The following is an 11622-nucleotide window of genomic DNA, read 5'->3' as shown; positions in this document are numbered from 1 at the left end:
TATGACTAAGAAATTTTGTCATTTTGTTCTTTAGACAGCAATATTTCACGCATATGGGTCCCCTGTTTAAATTCCTGGAAGAAATGATAGTTTTATGGTATTTTATGGTACATTGCACTGATAACGTTTTGTGTTTCATTTTATGTATGTTGAGACATGTATTTATTAGCGTGAATTTTTAGTGTGAGATTATGTGTGGTAGGCGATGTAGATCCTCTTCAGTCGTCAGGTGAGATTATAGAGGAGATTTCTGTCGAATTAGGATTGGGCAACTCGATTGGGGTGAGGGGAGAGTTTATTGTGGAAATTGGAAAATGTTTTGTGGATTATTTTTTGCACGAGAGAGAATTTGAGGTCATCGTGAGAGGGTGATGGAGGAAACGTAAGGAGCATTGTCTATGGTTCTGAGATCTTGTATGTGTTGGTTCCAGGTTAATCTTGTTGGAACTCGAGGTAGCGGACGCAGTTAATTTCGGGATGGGTCTATTATGGAGGATTGTTGTTTTGCTTCAGAGGGTCAATGATTTATGAGTGCTTTTCCTTGCATTAAACTTTAACGCCAGCTTTTGCTTCATTCGGCTATTTGCAGTTGTGCTTGGAGCTCTAACGAAGCAATTGTGGGATCGGGATCATACAGCTGTGTCGTGGGCAAAGAATGCAAGGATGGTGGAAGGTGAAGTTGAGATATCTGTGTAGAGGAGGTAAAGGATCGGTCTAAGTTCGCTGCCCTGAGGTACTCCCGGCTAGAGGACGATATTGGGAGTAAGCAATCCTTGGTGGATACTGAACAAACGTTAGGTTGAGGATATTTGGAAGGATACGCTTTAGTTTGTACAGGAAGCCAAACGTAGTTAAACGCTCAGACAGCTCATACAGAATTCTTTGCGCTCGCGATGAGGATATACGGTCAGTAGTGGAGTGGAAACTGATGACAGAAATTGGAGGAGCTGAGTATCAGGATTAATCATTTATGGAGGATATTCTCGAATCACTTTGAGAAGGAAAGCAGGATGATTACCCGGTAGGAAGGAGCATTTTGGACAGGTTTACCGGGTATTTTGAAACTAGAGGTCCACATTTGGCAACTATTGTAGCAACAGAATTTAAAATAAAACAGTAAATTTTAATCGCCAAAGTTTTAGAAATAGAAAAAAAATATTTTATTGAATCTAAGAAACCATGAGTGTTTATTACCATTATTGTGCATACTTTACATGACCTTAGTTCATGTTTTAATCATATTAGGATTAGTTCAAAATATTGTTTTAATTTAATTTTGCAAAAAAAATGTAAGGACCAGACATTTTTAGATTGACAGGTCAGGAACTAAATTTTTTCAGGGATCTGAGCAGATCAGATAATAGGATTATTATCTGCACACTTCTCGAAGAGAAACATTGGCAGATTTAAAATCTATCGTTATCAATATTAGAACAAAAAAAAGTTGCGACTCTTTATCTCTTTTTGCTATTTAATCTCAATTTATGTCTATTATAACGTTTACAACCATTGACGCACCATCTTCTGCACGAGTACAATATTGTCTTTTTTCACTAGTGAGCATTTCGAAAGTTATGAAAGATTTGTGTGACAACGGGTTAAGAAAGAATCCGTCCATGAGGTACAAAATGGATTTCAAATATTGCATGACACTGAAAGTCACGGGTTAGTAATTTTGTAAATTTATTTACTCTTTGGTATTCAATGGGTAACAAGAGACGGTATTTTAGGTGTGTTTTTATTTTTCGTTATTTTTATCACAACTGGATATGTAGCCATGCGAATCTGGACGACAGACTCATTCGAACGTTTCATCCTACAAGTAAGTAATTAGAAAAATTATCCTGTTTCTAATAATTTACGTTTCTTGGTAGAAAATGGTGATTTAATTTAGTTCGAACACATAGTAAACAAAAAAATCATAACTCAATTTTTTCAGATAATTTTAAATTTTTAGAATTTTAAAACCAGGTTAAAATTTTTTACTTTTGTCCCCGATCTAATAAGGTTTTTTATTCAGATAGTTTTGTCTTAACAAAAAAAATTAAAATAATGTTTGCTTTATCTATAGTAATGTGTGGTGATTAGTGACCGTTAATCGATATTTATTTAGAAATCGTGAGATGCGGTCTGGTGTGATGTAGGTTTCAGAAAAACATTTTCTTTATCGTGCCAACGTTTCGATCTTTATTGAGATCATCTTCAGGGCTCAAAGTGTTTGTCTTCTGTGTAATTGTGCCATTCTTGCATGTCGTGTCGAGAGTGTCCACTCTGCCCTGAAGATGATCCCAATAAAGATCGAAACGTGGGACGATAAAGAAAATGTTTTTCTGAAACCTACATCACATCAGACCGCATCTCACGATTTCTAAATAAATATTTATCTATAGTATTTAAGACAAACTCAAGAACCAAAACGTTCGAAATTTGAAACTTTCCAGTGACATAGCAGATTTGCCACTTCAAGTTTACTGAAATATTATTAAATGATACAAAGGGTTCGTAAATAATGCAAGGTTTAAAAATTAAAATAATATTCAGGCTATTTTGTTTTTGTTCAGTTGAGCTAGACGTGACAAAGGGTAGTAGCCCCCGAGAATTTTACGAAAGGTCGGTGCTACCAGAAGACAAAGGGTAGTCACTAATCAGTAGTTAAGAAACATTGAGTAACTAATTAGTAATTGTGTAAAGATTGTGAGATTATCTGTATTGAACAATTAGAATGAGGACATGTAAAAGTCCAAGTAAGACATTTCGACCACAAGAGAACCCTAGGCAAATCTTGGGGGTAAAAACCGAAAATTGCTCATTGGCTACACACGGCAGTAATAAGACATAAAATAACCTAAGGATCTTTAATCTGGTGGTCCAAAGCTTTTGCAACTAGAAACTGTGCTAGACCTACCTGCACTAGAAACATTTATACAAGGAGAGGCTAGGAAAAGCTCATTTAGGCTCCAAAAACAATCAAATTGGATAGGAATTTGTAGGTTTTCAATGTTTTTAATAAGTTCGCATTTCACGATGTAAACGATTTATTTGTTTTATATGTTACAAGTTTTACAAGGAATCGGATCGGGCATTTTCTGTTCAAGTCCAAAACATGAGCAATCAAACTCATTAGGGAAGTACACTTCGATCTTTCAAGCAGAAATACATGCCATCAATGCTTGTGGCCTAGAAAATCTTAAAAGAGGTTATACTGGAAAAAAAATCCTCATAAGATCTGACATCTAAACAGCCTTTAAAGCATTAGCATGTAAAAGAATCACATCAAAATTAATCAGTGAATGCATCCAAAATCTACAAAACCTGGAGAACACCAGATGATATCGTAGGTGCCAGGACACAAAGGAATGGATAACGAGAAAGCAGAATGACTTGCCTGACGAGGATCCGCAAGACCATATATAAGCCCCCGAACCTATACTTGGGATAACAAAAACAAATATAGAATCCTCCATCGCAAAATAAAACAAAAGGAAAAGTGGATAAACTCTAGTAGCCCTAGACACAGTAAACATATTTTAAAACTACCCTTACCAAGACTGGCAAATTAACTGCTGCAGTTGGGGAGGGTTAGACTCAAAGGAGTGATAGGTCTATTAACCGGTCTCAGATGCCAAGAAAACATATACACAACATGGGCATGTATATCGATGATCCCATCTGCAGATTATGTAATGTGGAGGAGGAAACAGCCACACGTATCATCTTCGAATGCGAAGCGACGGCTCAATGGAGAAGCATACAGAAAAAACCCTAGAGAATGAAATTGTGGCAGAAACAATCAATGACCTAACATTTCTGAGAAGTATTGGGTCTATTGCCCTGAACTAGAAGGTACAATAAGCCGGAAGGGTGCAGTACCTGGGGAGTACAAACCTGCTTCCTAGTATCCTCATCATCATCACCACATTTTATGTCTTCTTTGGACGCCCGAGAACCCCCTCCAAAAGAAACTTCAAGAAATGCAAAATGGTAGAAGGTAGTAGCTTCTACGGGGAAGAAAGCCCCAGGTTTGCAAAAGGTCGGTGCCACCAAAAGTGTAGTCACTGATCAGTCAGTAAGTCAGCAGGTGAGTTGGTAACGAGTCAGTTACATCTAAAGTTGGACTTTAGTGCTCAGTGATGAGCTATAATTCGAATTTTAAATGGACCAGTTGTTGGTTGTAAAAGTGGAGTAGAGTGTGTTGACACTAAGTTAGATTTTTATGGAGTGTGAGAATTTGGTCGAGGAGGGTCTGGCTTCGGCTTAATAACGCCTTTGTAGATTTTAAGCAGTTAATGAATATTGTTTTGAGAAGTGAAATGAAATGATCCGAATTATTATGTTTTAATTGCCTCAAATGACGGATTCGGAATCCTGACTGATTGACTCTCCAAGATATCTCCCAGCCTTTTTTCCACCCCTTCAAATTACGACAGTTGGAATGGGCAGTTTATTTTTTAATAGACAGTCCATGTTACACACTGAGAAGAACAAAAGTGGTCTTTTTTGGTTAGTATATAAATCTTCTTTCTAACGTTCCGGTGGTTTGATATTTTAAGTTGTACCATTTTTTTAAGTTTTAAATTTGTTTGAATGATGGTTTTAAGTGATACAGATTCGGCTGAATCAGCATTTTTGGAAGATGGAAGAAGTCAAGCGTGCTTAACAGGGTGCTTAATATTCCCAGAACAACTCTCCAATGGATTTAAATTCACTAATTTCGTGGTCCGCTTGACCAGTTAATATATTACAATTAGTTAAGGTTTTTAGTTGGGATAAAAAAGTCATGGCACGAGCGGGATTCGAACCCACGATCTTCGGCTAGATACGCCGTTGCTCTACCACTTGAGCTATCGTGACCTCGATCCACTCGGACATCAACTTCCCATCTCAACCCCACCTTTTGAATTTTCCCTCCTTTTTGCCATTTTTTATATGTCGTGTAATCGGATTGGATTCTCGACGACAAATGAAATGGCCACGGAGAGCTTAAGTGAAGTATACTTCATTTTCAATCATTAAATTCACTAATTTCGTGGTCCACTTAACCAATTAATATATTACAATTAATTAAGGTGGTAGAGCAGCGGCGTATCTAGCCGAAGATCGTGGGTTCGAATCCCGCTCGTGTCATTGACTTTTTTATCTCAACTAAAAACCTTAATCTCCAAAGGATCTTCCATTGTTACCATGATACTTAAAGGTTACTAAAGAAAGCTTGAATGAGATCGCCATCGTGTCACATCTCAGAGTGATGATTATTTTATTGTTTCGAATGTACTAAGTAATCGTCATTGTGCCACTGTGGAGATCAAGCAACGACTTCAACAAGTCACGATAGCTCATGTGGTGAGAGCAGCGGCGTATCGAACCGAAGGCCGTGGGTTCGAATCCCGCTCTTGACACTAACTTTTCCATTTCAACCAACACCTTACCTAAAGATTAATTAATTGAAAGAAGTTATTTGAAGAAGAATAAGAAAAATAACTTTATTCTGGGACTGGTGTCCCCTAAGAATAAAGAAATAAATAAAGGAAGTTCCTTCTATGAAGTTAAAAGTAAAAAAAAGATAGAAATCTTGGCACAATGTATAAATAAGGCAGGACAGAAGAAAAAATTACGAGAATATTAAACAAAAATAACAAATGTTAACGTGAGGTCTCTGCTTGGAGGGAGAGGAGGTGATTATACAGGTGTGATTTAAAGGAGGAAAAGGAGGCAGCGTGACGAAAAGAAAGGGGAAGGGAGTTCCAGAATTTAGGGGCTCGGATCAGAAAGGATCTTTCGAATGTCTGGGTTGTATGTTGCGGAAGGATAAGGTCGATTGGGGATGAGCGGGTCTTACGAGTGAGATGTGAGGAGTTGAATTGGAGGGATTGGATGATGTAAGGAGGACGACGAGTGTGGATGGACTGGAAAAGAAACCTAGGAAATACTGTGCACGGAAGGAGGGGAATAGCCAGAAAAGTTGGGATTACAACCCCGACACCCGGGATCTCCGTGGGGTGCCGTACACAAATCTTACGCAACAATTCATAATACGCATCAATCGCGCGTTCTCCCCCTCCGAGAGACCACCGTAAGTTTAAGGAAGATACAAGGAGTTTGCGGGTGGAGAAAGGTAAGAGAAGCCAGGACCGACGAAACAGGCTGAGGGAGGCAATGGAATGGCGGGAAATTTGGGAAATGTGAGAATGCCAGGAAAGGTTTTGGTCAAAGACTACTCCTAGGTTTTTCACCGAAGAGCAGAAGGGGATGGGATATTATTTAGCATGAGAGGTGGGATGCTGGGGAGGGAATTGAGGAGTTGTCTGTACCCGATAATTATGGCGGTGGATTTGGACAGATTGAGGACTAGGGAATTTTTATGGTCCCATTCGTTGATGGAGTTTAGGTCTTTTTGGATCTTGAGAGTGGCCGAGTGACGATCGGAAGGGTGGAAGGATATGTATATTTGGGAGTCATCGGCATATAGGTGATAGTTACAGGACTGGATGGAGTCGGGCAGATCATTGATATAAATGGAAAAAAGGATAGGAGAGATGCTAGAGCCTTGGGGCACCCCAGATTTCAGAGGGAGGAAGGAGGAGGTAAGGCCATTGGGAAGGGAGACAGCTGGGTGGCGATTGGTAAGGTAGGAGTGGAACCAACGGATGGTGCTGGCGGAGAAGGAAAAAGATTCGAGGACAAAATATCCCTTAATATCAAAATCCCTTCCTAACATCAAAACATATAAAAATCCCTAACCATCCCTATTTGGTCAATCGGACCGCGAAATATAATGGACGTCAACAAGTTAATGTCAGTTTACGCACTGTCAGGCATTCGCTTGTTTTTGTTATTTTTAAGAATCGTTTGTCATTGCCACCGTCAATTATCTTCTGGGAAAAGATCTGTTATCGACATATCTTTGATAGTGTAACACGTGGATCACAGATTTCAATGAAACTGGTTGCAAGATCGAAAAATATTAGACGTGTCCGGCCATTCTTGCCATTGGGACATAGTAGCAAAGAAAACAAAATGTCTTAAGTAATTTACATAATATTCTGTAAAGATGGATTTCTGTTTGCTGTGAATGTATTTCAATGTTATTATATAATAATCAATTTTTTTTCGTAGGACAATAGAATATGAGAATAAATTTATAATTAAAAAAAACAAAACAATACGCTTCCAATACACTAGGCTATACAATTTTTTTTGAAAAAATAATTCGGATTAGTTTTTAGCACCCTTTATAGTATTTAAATGCGAAATTTTATAGCAAACAAAACATAGATATTTTTGGGATTGATTCTCCGGGGAGATTTTTGTTGCTTCACTAAAAAATTCATAACACCTCTGGATTTGATACAAAATGAACATTATTACTCTGCTAGAGTATGATTTTATGTCATAATGAGGGAGAAAGATTATGAAACGAACAAAAATGACACAAACGTTTTATTTTATGTCTCCAGTTCTAATTTTTTTAAATTGAATTTTAATATTTTTGCACCTATTTTCGGAGAGTTTCTCTTTCTTCGGTTTTATTCTTTGATGACTAACAACAAGACGTATTTTAACGGATTTTAATTGAACTTTTTATGGTTGATATACCCGATAGTTCTTGCCATTGGATCTTACGAGCCGAGTAATTTTTTTGCTTAAAATAATTTATACATTCTTTCGATTAATTCGCCGAGATTCGAATAGATTACGTGACATTTGAAAAATGGCAAAAAAGAGGGAAAACTCAAGTGGTAGAGCAGCGGCGTATTTAGCCGAAGGCAGTGGGTTCGAACCCCGCTCGTGACGCTGACTTTTTATCTCAACCAATACCTTACCTAAAGATTAATTAATTGAAAGAAGTTATTTCGTCAATCGGACCACGAAACCTAATGGATAATTTATACATTTATTTATTTAAATATATATTTTTTTGCGTTTGTTATGTATATTTCAAGGTTATGAGTTGATTTAATTTTTTTAACCTAGAATAAGAATTATTTTTGTAAACGCTATCAACAACATGTGGGTTATTTCCAATAGATAAGAAAATTGTATACCAGTTATATTAAATGAGATGAGATATATGAAATCTACAAAATGCAAAAGACGCTTTTAAAGAAGTAGGTCAAAAAAATGTTTGTGATAACCCCCTTACACAGTTTGTTAAAAAAATTCGGTTTTCTTTTCGGCACTCTTTATAAACCATAAAAATGCATTGTTATAGCAAACAAAAAATAGACATTGTACTATGTTGGTCTACTTTACTTGAAGCGTCTTTTCATTTTTGTAACTTTTTATATGTCTAATCCTAATATCTAAGATATATAAAAAGTTACACAAATGAAAAGACGCTTCCAGTAAGTTTTGAATAACTCCAGACCAAGGCATCAGGATTGATGACATTTTTTCTAATCTTTTTTTCTGGAACCAAAGGAGCAAGTCTTGCTGTCGGTTGAGGTTTGATACATAAAAAGGAGATCTAATAATTTGTTGTGGGTTGAGGTTTGATACATAAAAAGGAGAACTAAAAATTTGTTGTGGGTTGACGTTTGATAGATAAAAAGAAGAGCTAAAAATTTGTTGTGGGTTGAAGTTTGATAGATAAAAAGGAGGTCTAAAAATTTGATGTGGGTTGAGGTTTGATGCATAAAAAGAAGATCCGCCTGTCAACATCTGCAATCTGCAGAAGGTGCGACGTGAATCAGGACATGGCACATGTCCTATTCCACTGTGCACAGTATGAAACCCACAGAAATCCTCTGACAAAAAGTTCCTAAGTTGGCCAGCGGAAAAACAGATGCTTTTGTCCGCCGGTATAGGGTCTCCCTTAGGTACGGCGAGGAAGGTCCTTAATTTGATGAAGAAATATCAAGGGAATGAATCGTTTCTGTATCCAAATTTGAACAAAAGATGTAATTTTGTTGCTCTTAACATCAATTATTCTGATTATTTCCAATAACTCTGTAGTGGTTGAATTTATTTTACTTTTGTTTACGTGTTTTGTTTTGGAATATTTGAGATTAGCTAGTGCCCATCATCACTGTAAATATTCGATTTGACATTTTTCAAGCCTAGCAGGAATTTTCTACTTGGATTTTTAGATGTATAGAGTTAAGATTCTATAAAAAGAACACCTTATTGTTGACAACAGAGTAATTTTGATATATATTTTTTATTATAAAAATGATAACAAAATCATGTACATTGGTTGGATATAAAATATTGTTTTAAGTGTGTGGTGTTTAGTGGCTGTTAGTCAATGATTATTCGGAAATCGTGAGATGCGGTCTGGTGTGATGTAGGTTTTAGAAAAACATTTTCTTTATTGTGCCAACGTTTCGATTTTTATTGAGATCATCTTCAGGGGCTGGGATTTACAAACATTGTTTAAATTTAACAAAAACATGTAGGATGTGGAAAAAAGTGAATTTACACATTGCTAGAAAATTTCAGATTAAAAAATATGAATTTATATAATGATAGAATTTTTTTATAATATTTGAATCTAAAATTTTCTATCATTATATCAATTCATTTTTTTAAATCTAGTTTTCTAGCATTGTATAAATCCATATTTTTATCTGAAATTTTCTAGCATTACATAAATTCCTTTTTTTTAATCTAAAATTTTCTAGAATTGTATAAATTCATTTTTTATCTAAAATTTTCTAGCATTATATAAATTCATTTTTTAATCTAAAATTGTATAAATTCATTTTTTATCTAAAATCTTCTAGCATTATATCAATTCATTTTTTTTAATCTAAAATTTTCTAGCATTGTATAAATTCATTTTTTTCATCTAAAATTTTCTACCATTGTATAAATTCATTTTTTTTCATCTAAAATTTTCTACCATTGTATAAATTCATTTTTTTTTTCATCTAAAATTTTCCACCATTGTATAAATTCATTTTTTAATCTAAAATTTTGTAGCATTATATAAATTAATTTTTTTAATCTAAAATTTTCTACCATTGTATAAATTCATTTTTTAATCTAAAATTTTGTAGCATTATATAAATTCATTTTTTTAATCTAAAATTTTCTAGCATTGTATAAATTCATTTTTTAATCTAAAATTTTCTAGCATTGTATAAATTCATTTTTTATCTAAAATTCTATGCCATTGTATAAATTCATTTTTTTCACATTCTACATTTATTTTTAAAGTTTAAATAATGTTTATAAATCCCAAGCTCTGAAGATGATCTCAATAAAGATTGAAACGTTGGCACGATAAAGAAAACTGTTTTTCTAAAACCTACGCCACACCAGACCGCATCTCACGTTATCCGAATAATCTCTGAAAACTGTATCAAAATATTGTGTCTGAATAACGCTGTTTTTCTATATAAAATCGCTTCTTTGTTTTGTAACAATCATCATAATGCATGGTTGTTTTTTAGAGGCTCAAAGTAATCAACGGCACTCGTATTTACGATATATGGAAACAACCCGATGCCTACTCACTTGCGTACGTGTACCCTTTCAATTACACGAATATCGACCGACTCAACAAAGGAGAAAAATTGAAAGTTGAAGAACTTGGCCCTTACGTTTTCGAGTAACTGAAATTTATGATTTTGTTTAACTTCAGTGAATAAAAAATTTGGAGTTTTTCAGGGAGAGGATGCACAAGGAGAACGTCGTCTTCCAAAGTGACAAATTAGTCACTTACAACGAAAATATGACCCATCAATTTCGACCGGAGCTCTCGAAAGGATCGCTCAACGATTCGATAATCACGCCCGACGTTATTGTCCTAGTACGTCTTTCGTCTACTTCTAAGCCACACCTTTCAATAATTTTTTTTCCAGGCTGCCATCAGTAAGAATATCGGAAACGTATTCAACACCGGTGCCCTCAGGTTGATGCTCACGACGGCGAAAGCGAGCCCGTTCAAATCTTATTCGGCGAAAGACTTGATATTTGGCTCCGATAAGGACAGATTATCATCCACAATGAGGATTCTCTCAAGATTATTAAACAACGAAGACATTCCGAAATTTGGAGTTCTTGCACAAGTAAAAAATGTCGTATTTTACAATAGTTACAAGTTCAAGTAGTTCATTAAGGTTTTTTAGTTGAGATAAAAAAGTTAATGGCACGAGCGGGATTCGAACCCACGATCCTCGGCTAGATACGCCGCTGCTCTACCACTTGATCCATCATGACCTCGATCCACTCGGACACTAACTTCCCATCTCAACTCCACCTTTTGAATTTTCCCTCCTTTTTGCCATTTTTTCAAAGCATTTTCAAAATACTATATAAGATCGTGTAACTAGTTATATAAAAAGTTACAAAAATCCTCCTAAACATCCACAAAACCTCCAATAAAGTAATCCAAAAAATTAGTTTTTGAAAATTGGATTAGTTAAGTTACTCTTAAATAGCACACTTTATAGCAAACAAATTTTTAGATCAGATAAGCCAGAGCATTATTTTCCTGTCCAATGCCCAGAGTGCCAATTAAATATTTATAACACCTCGGGATTTTATCCAAAATCCATGTTATTACATTCATTAGTAAAATTAATTAAGGCTTTTAGTAAGGATAAAAAAGTCTGTGTAATGGGCGGGATTCAAACCCACGATCTTCGGCTTGATACACCGCTGCTCTACCACTTGAGC

General features: G+C 35.5%; 1 protein-coding gene across 1 annotated transcript in view; it reads left to right on the top strand.

The window, feature by feature from the left end:
* The first annotated feature begins 1492 nt into the window (after window positions 1-1492).
* Window positions 1493-11622, top strand: part of LOC106669432 (scavenger receptor class B member 1-like) — a 22049-nt gene continuing 11919 nt past the window's right edge. The window contains exons 1-5 of the mRNA XM_014398914.2: window positions 1493-1665; window positions 1731-1822; window positions 10395-10552; window positions 10612-10753; window positions 10806-11012. Coding sequence (XP_014254400.1) covers window positions 1575-1665; window positions 1731-1822; window positions 10395-10552; window positions 10612-10753; window positions 10806-11012 — 690 coding nt within the window. The 5' untranslated portion in view covers window positions 1493-1574. The remainder of the gene's footprint in view (window positions 1666-1730; window positions 1823-10394; window positions 10553-10611; window positions 10754-10805; window positions 11013-11622) is intronic.

Source organism: Cimex lectularius, unplaced genomic scaffold, assembly GCF_000648675.2.
Source record: "Cimex lectularius strain Harlan isolate CLEC.00 unplaced genomic scaffold, Clec_2.1 scaffold318, whole genome shotgun sequence".
Lineage (NCBI taxonomy): Eukaryota > Metazoa > Arthropoda > Insecta > Hemiptera > Cimicidae > Cimex > Cimex lectularius.
The sequence above is the reverse complement of the archived record's forward strand: the minus strand, read 5'-3'. Positions and strand labels throughout refer to the sequence as shown.